General features: G+C 43.0%; 1 protein-coding gene across 1 annotated transcript; it reads left to right on the plus strand.

Annotated features, from left to right (window-relative positions):
- Positions 1-658: 658 nt before the first annotated feature.
- On the plus strand, positions 659-18,394 carry LOC149365803 (metalloendopeptidase OMA1, mitochondrial-like). The gene is made up of 9 exons (XM_089546221.1): positions 659-1,133; positions 1,313-1,401; positions 3,630-3,769; positions 6,386-6,559; positions 7,289-7,396; positions 12,982-13,110; positions 14,976-15,050; positions 15,165-15,305; positions 17,770-18,394. Exons 1-9 carry the CDS (start codon positions 928-930, stop codon positions 17,908-17,910), a joined length of 1,203 nt encoding a protein of 400 aa, XP_089402347.1. The 5' UTR covers positions 659-927; the 3' UTR covers positions 17,911-18,394.
- Positions 18,395-20,525: the final 2,131 nt, after the last annotated feature.

Below are 20,525 nucleotides of genomic sequence, written 5' to 3' on the forward strand. Positions count from 1 at the left end.
CAGGTTTTTCCGTCGCGGCGACAGATTTCGCTAGCATATTCGCTTCCATGTGAAACAGGCTTGAGAGGGACAAGCGCGCGCACTTGCAAAAAGATTGGGCGCGAGCACCACGCTTAGCTGTCAAAACACTGCTTGGTGAACGCGTTGAGCCGGCGACGCGCAGCTAAACAGTTCCGCATCCGACAGTTCCGGTCAACAGTTCCGCGATGCGAGCAATGAAAGCCTTTTGCACGCAATCACAAGATCACCACTTCGCTACACAAACCCCGACATGACAACATTAGCCGCTGCAATGCGTTTGGCATGCGTTTGGCATGTGTAAACGAGTACCCGCAGTACCCGCTAGAGCACTCATTCGTCTCCTGTCGTTTCGTTTCGAGAGCTCCTGAGAAAGCACAACCACGGCAGAACACGCGATCTTCCGCGCACAGATTTTCTAAATATATTCCAAAACTCTATCTGTGTTTGCGCGCACTTGCAGCAGGCCCAAGAAAGTCTGACGTTTGACCGTGGCACGCATACACACTGATTTTTGGTCACGAGCGGCGAGCATGCACCCCGATTTGCCGTCTTTGGCAGCCTGTGTGGATGGTGTTGGCCACGTTGAGCACGATTCCTGTCAAGTCGTGCCAATCCAATGCAATCCGCTAAGTGGCCGACCGTGCCGACCGTCGTGCAGACGCTTTTTGTCGCGTGTTGCACTCTTCTTTCGTCCATCTGGGTTCGTATGCGCAGGTTTAAGTTCGCTACGCAGCATTCTCAGTGACACTTTATCATACTTCATTTTTCTTCAGCATTTCCTTGCTGCACTGTAAGCATTTTTCAACTCTGTTATGCATTGTTTTGCTCTCAAAACAAGGTAGCGACTTAGGCTCTTCGGGCTAGCATAGCGTCATAAAATTGCGCCCACAGCCCTTCGGCATAAGTATGTGGGCTGCTAGGTCACTGATCTGCACAGCAAAATTAGCAGCGTCCGTATCGCCGAGAAATGCTGCTGTACGTTGGAAGGCGCTGGAACGTCAGCAAATAACGAGAAGAGCAAACTTCCACACATCTCCGAGGCACTGTGTCCATCCCATATTTCTGATCGCTGCCAAACAGATCACAAAAGGACTGGCAATAATTACTGGAAGGTGGGTATGCTCCATTACTCGGCAACACGAGCTAAAATAACGCATGCGTGGGTGTAGTCTCGCTTAATTTCAGTGGACTCGTTTAATATGTACTATTCACCGTGCATGCATCGACCGCGACTGCGGTCATCCGTTTGTGCGCCATGAGATGGTAAAAACAGAAACAATAATCTGTCCAGGGGCTTTCGTAAGTGGTGGAAATCCTTACCTTCGGACAAGAAGGCATACTTCGTCGCAGTCGCTCTCAAGAATAAATGGAAAGTCGCAGGCAAGTTAATCCGTGTGCGCTTTTCTGCATGCACTATGTTTGACACATTTGTTTCTTCTCTGTTCACATTTCTGGGTCAGAAGGCAAGCATATGTTGGAAATGCAGTATTTTATTTTGATAGGTCAATTAGGCTGATGCAACAATCAACTTTATTTACGTGTATTGCAAATTTAGTGTTTGTCTCCTCCAATGTTATCCCCGTTCGCACTCACGCACAGATGCAGTCATGTTTTCATCTGCTAGAGGGCGTGGAGCAAATCAGTCTGTCAGCTGCTTAAGCACGTACAGTCTTCATAAAAAAAAAACAAAAAAACAGGCCGCTTAATTTGAATGGGCGCGGTGACCCAGTTGTTATTTGATGGCCGCGGTGCTCGGTTGCTACCCCGAAAGGCGCGGTTTCGACCCCGGCTGCGGCGGCCGCATTTGGATAGAGGCGGATTGCTAGACGCCCGTGTACTGTACAATGTCAGTGTGTGTTAAAGAACCTCATCTGGTCGAAATTATCTGGAGCCCTCCACTGGTGTCCCTCATAGTCTAAGTCGCTTTGGAATGTTAAACGCATAAAACCAAACATATTTTTATCCTATGCATTCAGGGGCCCAAGTATTTGCATTATCCTGAGGGATATTTTCCTTACTGTGTTACATCGCCCAATAAGGTTTCCTGTTTTCAAAGTGTTGGTCTTTGTTGTGGAGACATTAGATTAAAATGTAACCTTAACTTGTCTCAGCGCACCGATGTGAGGTACCAAGTTGCACTGTGATATATGTGGGCCATTAACTCACTCTTCTTTGAAAATCCGACCAGAATCCGTTATTTCGACTACAAAGGCTCCCTTTGCAAAGGGCACACAACCATCATTTTATTACATATATTTTAAAATACGTAGACCACACTTCTCCACTAAGAAACGACTGTATATTCGGCGTTGCGTTTTTTTTTTTTCTAATAAATCCACAGTAAGATTGTGGAAATGTTTCGGAATTAGAGGACGTTCGCCCTCCCTTTCTAGCCGAAACATGCAGTTACAACCACTCCCTCCACACTTTGGGAAGTGCTCACTGTCTTCCCAATGTCCAGGCGCAAGTAGGTCACGTCCTCACTGGGCACCGTGATAATGTGAGTTATTACCGTTTATTCGGAATCGTGTAAAGAAGACCCCAGCCAATAGATGATCACCCTGTGATAATCGAGATCACCTTGGTGATCACGAAATGACTAGATGAATTCTTTACAAAACATTTATCAATGTAGATGAGAGGTTGCAAATGAGCACAGAATAAAAAAAATGAGACTGTTATGAAAAGTTGCCTGGCTTTCTGTGCTGCCACGTTGCATGACACTTCATGGCTGTTCAAAAAATCACTCGAGTGCTGAGCAGTGCCACCCTGGCCACCGCAATTACTCGCACAAAGCATCATTGCTCAGCGGGCTTAAGACAAGCAAGCAGCAGTCATAACAAATGCTGCTCTAGGTTTTCACTGGTGTTGTTATCAAGAGACGTCCAAGAGTAAAGTGCAGGTTTCCCTTGCCCTCTTTACCCTCGGAGCAAGCAGCGGCTGCACGCGCTGGCGTTCACATCGCCATGGTAGCGTAAAGCAGCCGCTCCTGGCTCATACACAGCGGCCTGAGGTTTTTTGACGAAGACTGTACATGCCCCTGCCATTTTTTTTTTGTTCATTGCATCAATTAAGTGACTCAAAGCTCGTTCATTGGTCATGGTGCTTTTCAGTGCACATACTGTTGCAATGTTTCCAGTGGCAGTGCATAGTAGGCATGCTTCCAGTGAAAAGATGCGGCCACTCAGAATAGTACGTATTTCAAAATGTAGTGTGCTTGGCTTTTTCGAGCCTTAGGGAACACATATACTCTGTTGTCCTTCACAATTTGCTGGTGGTTTGAATTTTTTAGCCTTATCTTGATATTTTTTCATTTTCTTTGTTCCCTTCATGTTTGTTGATCAATGTTGTGATCAATGTCACAATTTTTCCCACCACATGAAACCCTTTAAGTCAACTTCCGCAGAAGGCTACAAGCTTATGGCGCAGAAATTGAGGCCACTGCGCTGGCCCATCCTCCACATTTGTAGCTAACTAGGGTGGACTTCTAAACTCAAAACACTAAGTCTAACTGGAATACTCAATTTCGAGATCATCTGCTGATCTTCAACATGAATTGGTTATCGCTGAAAACCTGAAGCTCTAGCCATAACTATTTTGGTTTCCAGGCTTCTTCGGGGCAACATGGGGTGTTGGATGGATCTACTACTTCAGCCACATCCAAGAAACGCCCATCACACACAGACGTCGCTTTGTTGCTTTCACACGTGAGCAGTTCAGGAAGATATCAGACTTTGAGTTTGAAATGGTAAGTGTTCATCTTGAGCATGTGCCAAGTGTGATACATGCAGTTAGTGGAGTCGGATGTGCCTTTCTTTCAGTACGACCTGAGGTACTTATTTCCTGTAGCTGGGGCCAGCAGTAAATGTGAACATACCTGTGAGAAAGAGAAAAACTTCATGAAAGCAGAGACAACTAGAGAGGCTGGTTTGAAACAGACGTTTCATAGTCATTGGCTTTAAGGTGAGCACTGTGAGCATATGTATATGCAGCCTGCGGTGGAACCTTCTGTGGTGATAAGAGTGCCGCGTATGACTTCCAGCATCTGTGACAGCATTGTTTTAGCACTGTTTACTAAATCTGATCTGAGGTGAATCAGTGAATTTTTAGGTCTAGTCTATTTCTGATGCCTGAAATATGCATTCACGTCTCTTTATAGCAGAATATGATAAGCTTGTGTTCCAACTTTTATAATTGGGTCCACATAGCAGTAAAGTATGGCATTCAAACAAGAAACATTCTTGTGTTAATGCTCGGCATGGTGGCTCAGTGGCTTTGATATTCGGTTGTTGATCTGAAGTTCACGGATAAAGTCCCGGCCATGGCAGCCCCATTTCGACGGAGGCGAAATGCAAAAGTGCCTGTGTCATGTGGAATGTTAGCGCACCTTAAAGAACCGCAAGTGGTCTAAATTACTCTAAATAATCTAAAGTAAGGTCAAAATAATTAAAGTGTCGCTTTGTGACGTTTGCTTTGGGACGTTAAACTTCATGTACCGTCACATTTCTATGCTATCACTGTCTCCTCTTCATGAGATATGACATGTGACTGTGGCAGACAGACATAAGCCGGTGTGCTAAACTGATGCCATGCCAGACACTTAATGATGCCAGATGTAGCGTGCGCTAGGGTTGACATATTGCATGATGGGCTTCTATTATGTAATACATGACTGGAGCAGCAAGGGATTTAATCCCTTCTTATCAGGAAGCCAGTGGCATGAACAAAGGCCTTAGACTGCATTGATATCACCTAACTACTTCATAAGTTCATATCATAGACTGCAGCTAGTCCACACTGTATCAAGCATAGTTTTAGGATGTTTAGATACTGATGGTGACCTTCATGCTACAATAGCCATAAACAATAATAAATAAGAAATGAAGGTGAGGACATGCATTCTGGAGTTTGGCTACAGTACTATTGTTTGCAAGCATAAAATTTATGCAGACATAAACTGTAATGCACATTACACATACAGAACCTGTCGTTCCTTGCTTCGATCCTCGGTTCCCATCCTCTTCACGCTGCTATAAATGTCGGAACAGGATTTCTTCGCCAGAAAAGTGATTTAGATAGAGGTAATTGAAGGACTACCATCCTTTCGAAACCTGTTGACTAGTGCTGTAAGCAAATTAGCCTTCATTTCTCATGTGTGACTCAAAGGGCTTTAGATATGGAAGCTTCCAAAATGCTTTTCATTTCTTGGCGCTGCAAAAGCAACATTTGTGTGGTGTTTGATTGTGTAGTATGTTCTTAGGCATTTCATATCAGCATGAATTTGACAGGGCTTTATGACAAATCTTCTGCAGTGCTCCCTGAATAGCTGCTTTTATTGTCATTGAATTATTCAGTACACACAGAAATGTGGTGGCAGTGTTAGTTGGAGATGAGATTCAACCTGGTAAATTTAGCTTGTAGCTGTTTTCTTTAGCGAAGGAGAAAATGACTCGAGCAAAGCTGTCGAAAAACATTCTTCATGTTCTGACACAGGTTAGATTTCCTCTTCAGCAGACGTTAGTGTACACCCATGTAGCAGCAATTTTCTGATGGCATAAAACTGGCTGCTATATTGATATAAACTAGTCTTCCTTGAAGGAGAAACTGAGTTAGTTGCAAAACATTGAGGGCTGTCTTGAATAGCTAGACTGGAACTCCTTTCTGTCACCCTGAACATTATCCAGGTAAACAAACTGCTTAACCACTTCAGGCACTGTGTGCACATTTGTTCATGCAACGTGAACACTGCTAAATCCTCGTATACATACATGATGTCCACTAATGTGGGCTCTATAAACAAGTACCAATGCATGCAAAATCTACTGTAGAGCCTCTTTAAGCAAAGCATGTGACATCAGCACAAAAAATTGTTTTTGAGATGGACGTCTTTACGTTTTACGGTAGCTCTGGTACGAATGCAGTGAGTGCGCACTTTCTCTTGTTTGTTTTTCAAGCATACTGGCGCATTTTCTTTTGTTAGTTTTTCCAGCACAAGTGCTTTAAAATGCCTAAAAAGAGCCGATTTGTTTACATCACAACTTCTCATGATAGCATTCAGTCAAAATATGTGTAACCAAGACCCTGAAACTAAAGTTGAGTCCTGGTATGGAGATACTATGAGGTCTGGAGCAAAATTCTAAAATTAGCCATCTACGTGAATAGAAATTTTTCTTTTAAAATCTTGCCATATGTTCCTTGGAAAAATCTGAGTATTTTATTATTTTCCCTCCGTGGGTAATAATTAACACCTGATGTAAAATATTTGCTTTCGCACCACCTGTTCTCCCCTGAGACCCCTTCACAGGGTCGGTGGTGTGCCTGGACAGCCTCCACTGCTCCTTTCCTTTTTTTTCTTTTTTTCTAGCAATTTGAGCTCTTCAAGCCACACCTCCTTCCGGCTGTGCACCCAGTGTACCACCGTGTGGTTCGAGTGGCCAATCAGCTCCTTCACGGGAACAGGGACATTGATGAGATTCACAATCTCTCATGGTCGGTGTCAGTCATTGACAGTCCCATGAAGAATGCCTTTGTAATGCCCGTGAGCACCATTTTTTTTGTTCTTTTCTAATTGCTAGCTCAGATTCCTGCCTTGTCGTCGTTTGTTTTATACGCAGCATCAGGTTTCATGCAATAGAAGAAACCATGTATCAGATGAGTGCAACAGTGAACTAACTACAGTGTGGTCTAATGTTTAATAAATGGAGGTGAGGTGTGAATAAATACAAGGTGTGAGCTGTGACTTATAACCATTTTCAAGAAGAGAACGACTAGTGTGTAAAGCTTGAAGTGGTCCTTTAGAAGGAGTGTTTCAAACCTCTGCTCTTTCTTCTACTTTACTGACACTCAGCTGTACACATCACAAAACATCCCAATTTTCATTGCTCTCTGAACTTCTCTCCCACATTTTTTGTGGAGAGAGTTGGATGTTATGTGAAGGTTTGGCGTGATGCACGCATCTGGTTAAAAAGTAAATTATCAGGTACTTTTCTGCATTCTGCTTGTAAATATTTATGTTGCTGACTTAAGGCCTCTGATAATGATTTACTAATGATTTACTATCGAATGAAAAAAGAGGCAGTGCTTTTGAGACATATATCACACATGCATTTAACTTATGCTTCCTCGTCCTGGCCTCCTGACTTAACTGCGGAAAAACTGGCCCGTATTTGTATCAGTGTTGGTTGCTGTGAGTGGCTGCCTAGCAGCAGTGCGGACACAATGCCACATTGTTCAGCCTTGAGAACCACCTGCCCATTGTCTTTTGCAGAACGGGCAGATCTTTGTTTTTGCTGGCATGCTTGAGATCTGCACAAACGACGAGCAACTGGGAAACGTGCTCGCTCACGAAATGGCCCACTGTGTTTTGGGACATGGTGTAAGGCACCTTACCACTTCTGCTCTTCTGTTGTGTTTATTTCATTATCACATTTTACAGTGTTTACAGGTCATTGCTTGGTAGTTTTTGTGAGATGTCACGTCTTACTGGCTTTAATTTGACTAAAAGAAAATATAATGTGTAGTACCTGCTACGGCGGCTTAGTAGCCGTGGCATTCGGCGGTGGCTGCATTTTGATGAAGGTGAAATGCAGAAATGCCTGCGTGCTGTGCCATGTCATGCACCTTAGCCCTTTAAGGCACTTTGTACGCAACTGTGTACAGTATACGGCAACCTTGTGTAGAGCACTTAAACAGGGTCATCATCATCATCATCATCAGCCTGACTACACCCACTGCAGGGCAAAGGCCTCTCCCGTGTCTCTCCAATTAACCCTGTCCTTTGTCAGTTGCCGCCACTGTATCCCTGCAAACTTCTTAATCTCATCCGCCCACCTAACTTTCTGCCGTCCCCTGCTACGTTTGCTTTCTCTTGGAATCCACTCCGTTACCCTTAAGGACCAGCGGTTATCTTGCCTTCGCATTACATGCCCTGCCCAAGCCCATTTCTTCCTCTTGATTTCAACTAAGATGTCATTAACCCGCGTTTGTTCCCTCACCCACTCCGCCCTCTTCCGATCTCTTAACGTTACACCTATCATTTTCCTTTCCATAGCTCGCTGCGTTGTTCTTAACTTAAGCTGAACCCTCTTTGTTAGCCTCCACGTTTCTGCCCCATAGGTGAGTACCGGTAGGATACAGCTGTTGTATACTTTTCTCTTCAGGGATATTGGTAAGCTACCATTCATGATCTGAGAGAACCTACCATATGCGCTCCACCCCATTCGTATTCTTCTAGTTATTTCCCTCTCATGATCCGGATCTGCGGTCACTACCTGCCCTAAGTAGACATATTCTCTTACTACTTCCAGCACCTCGCTACCAATTGCGAACTGCTGTTCCCTTGCTAGGCTGTTGAACATTACTTTGGTTTTCTGCATGTTACTTCTTAGCCCCACCGTTCTGCTCTGCCTGTCTAACTGATTGATCATGCTTTGCAGTTCTTGTCCTGAGTGGCTTAGCAAGGCAATGTCATCAGCGAATCGCAAATTACTCAGGTATTCTCCATTAACTCTTATCCCCAACTGTTCCCATTCCAGTCCCCGGAATACCTCCTGTAAGCAGGCAGTGAAGAGCATTGGCGAGATCGTGTCTCCCTGCCTGACCCCTTTCCGTATTGGAATTTTATTGCTGACTTTATGGAGAACTATAGTAGCTGTGCAGTTGTTATAAATATCTTCCAATATTTTCACATAACACTCTTCTACACCCTGATTCCGCAATGCCTGCATGACAGCTGAGGTTTCCACCGAGTCAAATGCTTTCTCGTAATCAATGAAGGCTATATATAAGGGTTGGTTATATTCTGCGCATTTCTCTATCACCTGATTGATAGTGTGAATGTGGTCTATTGTCGAGTATCCTTTACGAAAGCCTGCCTGATCATTTGGTTGACTAAAGTCCAAGGTTGTCCTGACTCTATTAGCGATTACCTTAGTAAATACCTTGTAGGCAACGGACAATAAGCTGATTGGTCTGTAATTCTTCAAGTCCTTCACATCTCCTTTCTTATGAATTAAGATAATGTTAGCGTTCTTCCAAGCTTCTGGTACTCTCGAGGTCACAAGGCATTGCGTATAGAGGGTGGCTAGTTTTTGTAGCACAATCTCTCCTCCGTCCTTCAACAAATCTGCTGTTACCTGATCCTCACCAGCTGATTTCCCTCTTTGCATTGCTCCTAAGGCTTTCTTTACTTCCTCCTTCGTTACTGGCAGGATGTCCCATTGCTGTGCTTGACTGCCTCCCTCAGTAACTTGATGATTACATTCGCTACTGTATAGATTTGTGTAGAACTCTTCGGCTAATTCAACTATCTTATCCATATTGCTGATGACATTGCCCTGTTTGTCTTTTAGCGCATACATCTGGTTTTTACCTATGCCCAGTTTTCTCCTCACTGATTTTAGGCTACCGCCGTTCCTTAGAGCATGCTCAATTTTCTCCATGTTAAACTTTCTTATGTCGGCTACCTTGCGCTTATTTATTAACTTCGATAGCTCTGCTAGTTCTATCCTGTCTGTGGAGTTAGACGTCCTCATGCTTTGGCGTTTCTTAATCAGATCTTTGGTCTCCTGAGATAGCTTGCTGGTATCCTGTCGAACCATCCTACCACCTACTTCTGCGGCGCACTCTGTAACGATAGCTGTAAGATTATCATTCATTGTTTCAACACTGCGGTCGTCTTCATCAGTTAAAGCGGAAAATCTGTTTTGCAGCGACATTCTGAATTCCTCTACCTTCCCTCTTAATGCTAACTCGTTAATAGCCTTTCGCTTCACCAGTTTCGTCCGTTCCCTCTTCAAATCTAAGCTAACACGAGACCTTACCATTCTGTGGTCGCTACAACGGACCTTACCGAGGACCTCCACATCCTCTACGATGCCAGGGTGTGCGCACAATATGAAATCTATTTCATTTTTAGTCTCACCATTGGGGCTCTTCCAAGTCCACTTCCTGTTTTCTCGTTTGCGGAAGAAGGTATTCATAATCCGTAAATTATTTCTATCTGCGAACTCTACTAATAACTCTCCCCTACTGTTCCTAGAACCTAGGCCATAGTCACCTACCGCCTTGTCTCCAGCCTGCTTTTTATCTACCTTTGCATTAAAGTCGCCCATCAGTACAGTGTACTGTGATTTTACTTTGGTCATTGCCGATTCCACATCCTCATAGAAGCTTTCAACTATCTGGTCATCATGGCTTGATGTAGGCGCGTAGGCCTGCACCACCTTCAGCTTGTACCTCTTATTAAGCCTAATTACGATAGCTGCCACTCTCTCGTTAATACTGTAAAACTCCTCGATGTTGCCAGCTATATCCTGATTAATGAGGAATCCCACACCTAGTTCTCGCCTATCTACTAATCCACGATAGCACAGTACATGCCCGCCCTTTAATACTGTATACGCCTCATCTGTCCTCCTAACCTCACTAAGCCCTATGACATCCCATTTAATACCGGCTAATTCCTCCAATAGCACTGCTAAGCTAGCCTCACTTGATAAGGTTCTTGCGTTAAACGTTGCGTTAAACAGGGTACACAAGACAAAAAAAAATAAAAATAAAATTATGCAACAGCCCTTGGTTCTCTGGTAAAACCTGCATGCCACCATTGCTTGTAGACCTAGGGGACTCTGCTTTCTACCAATCGTTGAGTCTAGAACCTAGCAGATACGGTGACGTGTCGTTTTGTTCGCAGGGAAGGCCACCACTCGAGTTCTCTACAAGAATGATGCAGACTGTACATTGCAAACTCTTAGCTTTTTCTCAGAGTGAGCTCCTAGCAATTATTTCGTTGTTTCAGGCGAATTTAGCATCCTTCGTGTCATAAATAGGATAGAAACTAGCAAATGGTGCATATATTTCTCAAAACACTTCGCACGGTAGCATATACTCCACCATTTTTTGTCAGCAGGTTTTACCACCAGTAGTAATGTCAGTTTTTTTTTTTTTTTCTGAGTTTCTAGCATGATGTGCATCCTTGTAAAAAAAAATGACTCCAGGATCCCTCGAGTGTTAATTATATTAATCGTTGTACTTTACTATTACAGTTTCTATATATTTCGACAGATTGTAAGTAACCATTGCTGTGTTCCTTATGAAAACTAATTGACTTTCTTAATGGCTGGATATACCATTTAGGCAGCAAAGTATTTGTTTTCAGTCGATATTATAAATGCTGCCTGAAAGGGTTTAAGAACCCCAGGTGGTCTAAATTAATCTGGAGCCCTTCATTACAGCATCCATCATAACAAGTTAGTCACTTCTGGATGTTAATGCCCATATACCATACCAGAATCTGTAGCATATGCAACAAATAAACCACATCACATATTTTTCTGATGCAAGTGCAGAATTCTGACAACCTACATAGCTATTTAATCAAAATATGCATTTTTAGAGAGAATATATATTGTGCCCTAATACTAGGACAGAATTGTATGGATATACAACACAGCATTCAAGATATGGCCTGCAATTCAAATCTCTTTGGTAGCTTGTAGTTAGTGTTTATGGCAATGTAAACTAGATGGCGCCACCTGTCCTGATGAGCTACCCATGCAGGATACTTATGGAACATGGAACAGTTCTTTCCTTCCTCCACGTTATGGAAGGTTTTTTTTTTTTTTTTTTAATTGTGAACCTGTTCGAAGAGGACAAACAAAGTGTTTGCATACACTGTGTGTTGAACATATTTAAGTTCTGCTTCTGTTATATACTTCATTATTGAAGAGCTGCTTTCCTGGATATCAGAGAAGTATATGGAAGATGCTGCCAGCCTTTTAATTTTTTTCTTCCAGTTTTGTGCCTCGGCAGTAATAATTATGTATGTAACTAGCACTTACGGTACCAATAATGATTGTGCTCATAAATTTTTGCTAGTACTTTCCATCTGCAATAAACATAACAATGTTAGATATGATTGGTTCGGTTGTTATGCGAAGTTACCATTTTTGTTAGATATTCAATCCTAATTAAGAAAAAAGCACCTTTTGCATTTAGTTATTTTATATTGGATGAGAGTATAAATGCCACGTTAATAATATCGCTTTGTGTTGAACTTGTCATGCCATTCACTTCAGCCGCTTCACGGTCCCCGTGTGTGGCTTGCTCAGCAGCTTTGTTATGTAGGGGCAAGAATAGTGCATTGATGCCTCTATGTAATGCCAGGAAGCCCAAACAAAACAGAAATGAAGCTACTGGAAATTACAGCAGATGTCAATTTTCAATGCTTAAATGGCCTCACGAGAGCTATTTCAGTTCATGTCATCCTTTTTTTTATGGCTTACGTCCAAAGATGGCTGATATTGATGACTTCATACTGATTGTGCTTAATGACTGTTTTTTTGCCCGCTGTGTAGGCTTTGTGACTAAGACATTTGGCTGCTGTGGTGGGTGAGAAATGTACACGTACAACTGAATTGCTGATGATGTCATATATGCGCACACCTTTTATCTTGTGATTTTTAATGGGTAATGTGTCTGTGGAGTTAAAATGCTGAACTGCTGGGAGTAATCCTGCAGTGTTGGAATGTCAGTGCTTCATAAATGTTCACAGGTGTGAAACACATACTTTCTTCTTTGACTAACCCAATAAGCTGTATTATGTCCTGCTGAGTAAAAAGAGAAACACATCAAATGTATGTATTTACCACCTTGTCAATTACTGTTATTTTTTGGCATCACATGTAATGTCAATAACATTGTGAAATGGATGGGCGACAGGATATATGCTGCTTCATGCCTTCTGATGCTGGAACATGTATATTGCTAACTGCATGCACTTGTGAGTACAATCTGGTCAAATTAATAAACAAAATGTTTAATTACATATACACTTATCATAACAGATGTAATGTGTCCTGTGACCTGTTAATTGTTCTCTCTGTGCATGATTTACTTGTTGCAAAAAGGAAACAAGCATGATTAGAAGTTAAGTGTTGTGCCCATTTCTCTTTTACGCAGGCAGAGCAAGTGAGCTATGCCCACTTGATAGATTTTGCTCTGATTGGATTTCTGGCTGCCATTTGGGCCATCATGCCGACTGATGGCATTGCTGTCGTTACCCACTGGTTTTTTGAGAAAGTTGTCAGCGTAAGTTACTATTTCTTTTTCTTGTTTTCAAATTGAGGTCTACCACTTCACTAATAGCCGGTGTTTTGTTTCAATACGTTCTCATGTAACTAAAGCAAGCAAAATAAAGTTCAAGAAAATTAAACTCGAAAAAAGAAAGGATTCAAGACTCGTCATATGTTGGGCAAGCAGAGCACATCACTATGTCAAGAATTCTCTACCTGAAATAAGCAGTGAGCTTCCTTACCTAGGTGCTCAAAACAGAAAATAAGGGTTGCAAGTGGAGTTGTCACACAAAATTATGAAATTCGTTTACTATTTGTTATTCTTATACTCTGTTATTTGTCAACTGGTGACTGAAATACAAGTTGCGACGACATCTTGTCTGGTCCGGTGATGCGTTCATGTCGAAAGGAAAAGGAATGTCGGCCAAAGGTTGTTAGAAATGTTAGATGTTTTGGCTTCTGCACAGAGGCCTTGTTCACTCTTGAGCGCTAAAGGTTGTTGTTAAAAATGTTAGACATCTCAGCTCAGAGTGAACAAGGCTTGTATGCGGAAGCCAAAACTTCCTAATATTTTTAACAGCAACCTTTGGTCGGCGTTCCTTTTTTTTCGACTTGAACATACTACCGGACCCGATGAGATGTTGTCCAACGTTGGATTTCATCATGCTACAATGGTCATTGGGCCAGCGTTTCACCACTCAAGAGTAAACAAGGCTTCCATACGGAATCCGAAACATCTAACATTTCTAATATCAACCTTTGGTCAGCGTTCCTTTTCCTTTCGACGTCAACTACTGACTGTGTTATGCTGTTACAATGGTTTTAGAAGTTGGGATGTGCATCTACAATCTCTGCAACGAACCCCTAAAAAGCTGGAAATAATTTGTGTTCACCTTACAATGATGCTCTTTCTGGCTTTAATTTATGAACTGCTCAGTCTGACAGGCTTAGGTTTGGCCACACGATTGCAGGGTTTCGTACACCTGCCACTTGTGCCTGCAACAATTGGTCATGGTGTTTAGTCACACATTTCTTAGAGCCATTTTTATTGCAACTTTCGTGAACAGTCTTGACAGGTGGGCAAGTGCAGAAAACAACTGTTCCGGATTTCAGTGCTACCTTCTGCGAACAATATCGGGTATTACTGAAGTATGAAATGCATGGAATAAGTTTTCTGTTTTTCTTGGTGCTTATTATTGATCAAGCTGTGTCTTGATTTAATTAGGTATGCTTTCAGATAAATAAGCCAGAAATCTTTGAGAGTAACTATGATTTCCGAAATTCTTTTTGCTTGCAGCATAAAGCTCTGCTTGATCTGGTACCGACAGAATTTGGCTTGGGCTGACATTATTTTTTTGTCTGGCATGGTGCATGTCGCACCTGTTAGACCAAAGAAAACAATCATTACACTTTTACTAATTCCGGGCAGTGAATGAACGTTGTTATGGACTCTTCTTGAAAGAACAGTACATAAGCACCGGGCTTAAGCAAAGTTTTCAGTCTTTTCATATATACGAGCCAAATCATCTTTGTTCCTGCGATCACCGAAGCTCGCTGATCTCTTCTCCACCAACCCCCCCCACCCTCCATTTCCACCTGCTCGCCCGTCACCTTAAAGCATAGAAGGCAGGAAGGTCTTAATTTGTCAGGTTGGCTGCTTAACTTTCGTTTTGTTAACTCACTCCCTTATCCTGTTGCTTGCCTTCAGGGCCTTCAAAGCAATGCAGTCATCGATTTATGTATGCTATCTTTGTTAACTTGAGCAGTTACCCATTCAGGTGCCTGCAGCTTAATCAAGCAGCACAAAGGCAATGTCATGTGACATTGTGAGAGGCTGTGGTCGGGTGCTTTTTTAGTTTCAGTGTATTTTATCCTTTTCAGATCCTTCTCAGGCTTCCGTACAGCAGAAAACTTGAGCTTGAAGCAGATGAGGTTGGCCTTCAGCTTGCAGCAAAGGTGCGTGCGTGCTTTCTTGGCTGGCAGTTTCCTTGAAAGGCATAGTGTGCGTGAGCATCTCAGCAAGCGAATGTGAGTGGCGCTGTTCTCACTAATTCTCCTCGTTGTTTGCAGGCATGCTTCGATGTCCGTGAAGCTAGTGCATTCTGGACGAAGATGAGCCTCATGCAGGATGCCCTAGAGAATGTGGAGTTCATTTCTACACATCCAAGCCACGAGCGGCGTTCGGAGCACCTGGACAACATCATGAACAGCGTGAGTGCTGCTTTGTCGCCTGTAATAAACTGGCACATTGGGGTTCTATGCCGTTCAAGCAAGGAAAGCTAAAGTTAAATTTTGGGTGCATTCTTGTTGCTGTACTTATTATTTAGAAACATTAAGAAAGCTGCTCAAGGGGTGTTTATAAGTGGCCAGAGATGAATATGGAAAAACGTGCTGTGAGGACAAACTTTTTTTTTTAGGAGTTCACCAAATATACTTGGTTGCCTATACTCATCTTCTGCAGCATTATAGATACATTTATGGAACATGCGTCATTATTAACTGCCTTTCTGCAATGGATGTTTAATACTGAATGAAAATAAATAGTGTGTATTTATTTCATCACAGTTTCCTGCTCATTCTCTTGGGTGTAGGTGGCAGGTTTGTAATAGCAAACGCAGTGAAAGCTTCACAAGTGGGATTTGGATGGATGCTTGTTATAATTTGTAACATGCCAGCATAAGGCAAAGTTTTGTTAAATATGCTCTTTACAAAGCAGAGTCCTGTGGCACAGTTTAACCACTGACACTTCATTCAGCAGCAGCAAGGTTCTGTTCTCATTATATCCCCGTTTAGCATTACTGTCTCACACAAGTATAAACTGTGAAGCCAGCGCCGTATGCCCTGCACTACTTCAAGCCTTCTACGGGGCTGTGCACTTTGGCAGCGCTCACCTCCACACATTGATTCACTGGTAGAGCAAAATGAATAGCAAGGCCTTTAACTTATTATTCTGAAGTAAGTCTTATGTTACATTCTGAAATCAGCATTAAAAGGTAAACTAAGGACACCTTGGTAACATCCAATTTGCAGATGGCATTCCCATACTAAGTAGCTAAGGAGAGGAATTACAGAGTGTGACTGAGAACTTTGGGAAATAAAGTACAATCATAAGCTTAGAAATTAATGCCAGTAAAACTTAGCAACGTTCAGCTGTGAGAAGGAAGGGAACGACAGTTTACGATAGGAAGGGAGGTATTGGAGTTGTTTAGGGAGTACATATCTTTACATCTCCCTGTTCACTGTAGTGACTGCAGGTCTTGACCATGAGGAAGAGCTTATGCGGATAGAATAGGAATCGGCTTCATTGCATTTGGCAGGCACTCTTGTGCCATGACTAGCAGCTTACCAACACTCATTACAAGAAGTATATTATATACAACCAGGCTGTTGTTGTAGGCCAGTGCAGTGAGCAGTTGTTAAGGGGCTAATGCTGAAGGAAAGAGAGCACCATAGACTAGCAAACAAATTTAATTTAATAATATCCTAGCAGAAATCAACAGGAGAAAACAAACTTGGGCGTGAAATGTACCGTGGAAAAGATTTTATCATTTATTTATTTTTACTTACAACTTACCGCTAGCCTCACACGGGAGGTTGTTGAAGGAAAAGGATGAGATGAACATAAAAATGTTAGTACAGTGAGTACAGTTTGGCCAAAACGAAACAAAAGAACTCTTGATTGCAAAATAGAAGAAAGGCAAAGTGATCAGACAATTATAAAAACAAAAGTAACAAAAGCAAACAAGTAAAAGTCACAGCTGTCCAAAAAGTCATCTAAAGATTGGCCGGTGACAACATTTGACTGTTATTCAATCATATTTTACAGCAACAGAAATCAAAGAATAACTTAGGCAGGGGCTAAATGTTCATGCTAATAGCGACCTCTAATCGAAAGTTTGTCTTTATTATGTATGTGTGAGGTCTTGGCTCATTCATAATCGAGAAGGAATTTTCACAGGTTTTTACCATTTAATTTCCCTGTTGCCTTGTTTCTGAATGGCTCCTCTGGTTTTTCTATACATACTTGGAAAGACACCTAGTCAGACCCTTGACCATCGTCCATAGCTGAGGATTTATTTTGCTTTGTTGGCAGCCGTATGGAAACAGAATCCTTCGTAGAATTTAGGCTTCACTCCAGCCCTCAGCTCATTTGAGGCAGTGCTGTCATGCCTGAGCTTTATATCACATCAATTTTGACAGTGCCACAAAAGCATTGTCTGTTTTCTTTGTTCATTGGTAATGCTCTTCATTTCCAGCGGTGCTCGGCCTTATAATATTGTCATGCAATAGTAGACCAGATATCCTAAGAATAATTGGAGCTGCATACTTGAATTGTTTATACACTATTTGAGATTGTCGTAGGTGCTTTAGGCGCTTTATCATGAAAGTCCATCGTTACCTTTAAATTGAGCACGTCCGACAGCGACCATCAGTCTGACCTTCGGCAACTGCCCTGCGCTCTTGCTGCTATCGTCACCACCGAGTTTGAGTTCTCTTGAGGGAACAGGGACACCCAATAAACATTTTCCTTTGTAAGCATTCAGCTGTCTTGCTGCCCGACTGCCAATACCAGCACGTGCCATTAACATCTCAGACCGCTTAGCTTCTATGGAAACTACTACTAGTAATAGTGGAAGTGGAATGTGCATTCAAAACGTAGTTTTATGCATTGCAGGCCATCGAGTTGAGAAGACAGTGCAACTGCCCCCGCTTGCCACACCAGGACCCCCGAGTGCTGATGTCAATGTTAAAAGAAGAAGTAAAGCAAGAAAGCATGGTCAAACAAGGCATTGTAGTATTACAGCCGCCCCGCTGAAGGCCCACAATGGTTTGAACCTTTCTGCCACTCAGGGTTGCAGAATTTATTATTTATCTCAGTTAGGATACTCACCCTGAGCACATGGTTTATTCTGGCTTTTTGGCACCGGCTCTAGTTTTTTCCTTTGCAGTTCTATATTGGGATGCTTGCTGGGAATCTTTATGTCACTGCCCTTGCAACCTCTTTGTTTCGTTGCCACTGCTGAGAAAGACTGCTTTTATGTAATGCCTGGTCTTTTAATTTCATTCATTCATTGAAATCGATGAAGTACAGGCATTTGTTGCAGCCTATCCCTGTGTCATGACACAGGTACAGTACGGTCCACTGTTAAAGGGAACATGCGATCGCGTGGCCTCCGCGCTTCACGAAGCCCTGCTACCTAGATGTGGCGTCAATATGCGGCATGAGGCGCATGCGTGGAAAGACCAGCCGCTGTGCTCACTGTGTATGCGTCTTGTGCCGACAATTCCCACAAGTGCTCGGCGGCAGCGCGCCGCGAAGCGCGGAGGCCACGCGATCGCATGTTCCCTTTAACAGTGGACCGTACTGTACAACGACTTTTGGTAGGCACTGAAACTAAATAAAAAAAGACATGGTTCGAGGACAAAATAAAGGTTTTTGCATATTTATTAACCTGGTGTATGACTTGTTTATTTCTTTTTTTTTTTGTCTGGCCACAACTGAATTCTAGAATTGCTTAACAAGTAACGTTTCTTGGTGTCACATCGAGCTCTGCTTTTTGGAGAGAGAGCAAGCTAACATAAAATGGCACAGCACTATTTTTGTGCTTGCTTCTCTGTAAACCATCCCATGTTGCATCCAAGTGCATAGCAGATGTATATAATTAATGTTACGACACAGCCAAAGAAAATACTTGCTGCACTGATGACACTGTTAGTACTGGACCAAACCCAAGAATGTGCGGCGCCTTCTTGCAGCATATTAGGTGTCGTCTTGTGCGGATTTATGGCCATCGTGTCCTCTTTCATTCGCTGAGAGTGTGACAATACCTTCATGCTGCTCCAGAGAAAGTTTATAAACCTTCGTGCTGCAGAAGCAACGTTGCCACTATGCTTGCCAATACCATGTGTGAACGTCGACCAGCGCGTTTTTGTTGGAAATCCAACCTCAGTGAAAGTTGGCCATTCAAAGTTTTCAAAATTATCTGGTGACATCCCACAGGAGTACTCCTTTTCTTGATCGAGCCCATTGAGGCGACGATGTCTGGCCTTCTCGAGGGCTTCCAGCCAGGGAGGACAGAGACTCGAACACGGGTCGTGGGGCTGTTCGCAATTTATGCAGAGACCACTTAAACACTCACCTTCGCCGACATGGAGCCGCCCATGGCTTTGTCTCTCAAAGGACAAATCTTCTATATTCCGTTTGCCGTCATAGGTCTCGTTTTGTAACCATGGGTCACTTCCAGGGCAGGAGGATCTGTCCTGGACTCTTTTCATTGAATACGGTGGCTTGTCGTTTCCTTGATACTGAGGGGGGCTTCTGACTGGCGAGACCCCATCAAGCTCACTGTAGCTGTCACCAGAAGAAGGCTCTCGGGAATTGCCTGACTCTTCGACGCAGCCAGAACCAACGATTTCTTGTGCTTGACCAGTGCTGTTTTGCAGACATATGCTTGAAGAGCCCGGATACATGGAGTCTTCCTCACCTGCAGTTATCTTGTCGAGGTTTTTGTTGGAACTGTGCGGTCTGCAGAATTCTTTTGCAACAGTTGTCCCAAATTCTGGCACATTCAAGGCAGTCACAAAGCTTTCCATCTCGTCCTCATCACTGGCCAAAAAATCACACTCGGGCTCTTCTGTGTACACACCGCCGTCGTCGCCAAACACTTCATCATTTCTCACAGTTGTGTCTTGTTCGGAGTCTTCGTCTTGAGGAAATTTTTGCCAGTTGTAATCTTGTGCGACATCGTGTCGACCGCTAGTACCGTGTGATTGTTTGTCATCACCTGAGTTATCCTCGGAGACTCTAGCAGAATCCACGGATTGCTGTTTAGGGATATTCCTGTCCGTTTTCAACATTTCCTTTCCAAACTGTGCCTTACTGCATTTTACTATACACTGGCGCTGCTGGTCCATGGATGCCTCGCCAATTGGCAACGCATTCATGTTTTCACTCCAGGTAAAGTCTTTTGCAGTGTGCGGCGAGGCCTTGAATTGCCCGATACGGATAGGGGCGAATGGAGCCGATTCTTTGTTCTGTAGAGGCACATTCTGCAATTGACTTATGATGCACCGCCGATATAGGTTACCACACACAATATGCTTGCTTGAAGCTGTGGCTGTGATAAAAACGAATTTGCAGGAGGCTGCATAACAATGCATCATAATTTCTAGGTTGGGACTGCTGATGGCCATGCTTTGTTTTTTCATCATTATTTTCAGCAGCAAAACGAAGCTTCCGATATAAGCTCCCAACATTGTGCTGATGGCCATGCTTTGTTTTTTCATCATTATTTTCAGCAGCAAAACGAAGCTCCCGATATAAGCTCCCAACATTGTGCTGATGGCCATGCTTTGTTTTTTCATCATTATTTTCAGCAGCAAAACGAAGCTCCCGATATAAGCTCCCAACATTGTGCTGATGGCCATGCT

The sequence above is a fragment of the Amblyomma mixtum genome, chromosome 1 (genome assembly GCF_055824585.1).
Source record: "Amblyomma mixtum isolate Tamu chromosome 1, ASM5582458v1, whole genome shotgun sequence".
In the NCBI taxonomy this organism is placed as follows: domain Eukaryota; kingdom Metazoa; phylum Arthropoda; class Arachnida; order Ixodida; family Ixodidae; genus Amblyomma; species Amblyomma mixtum.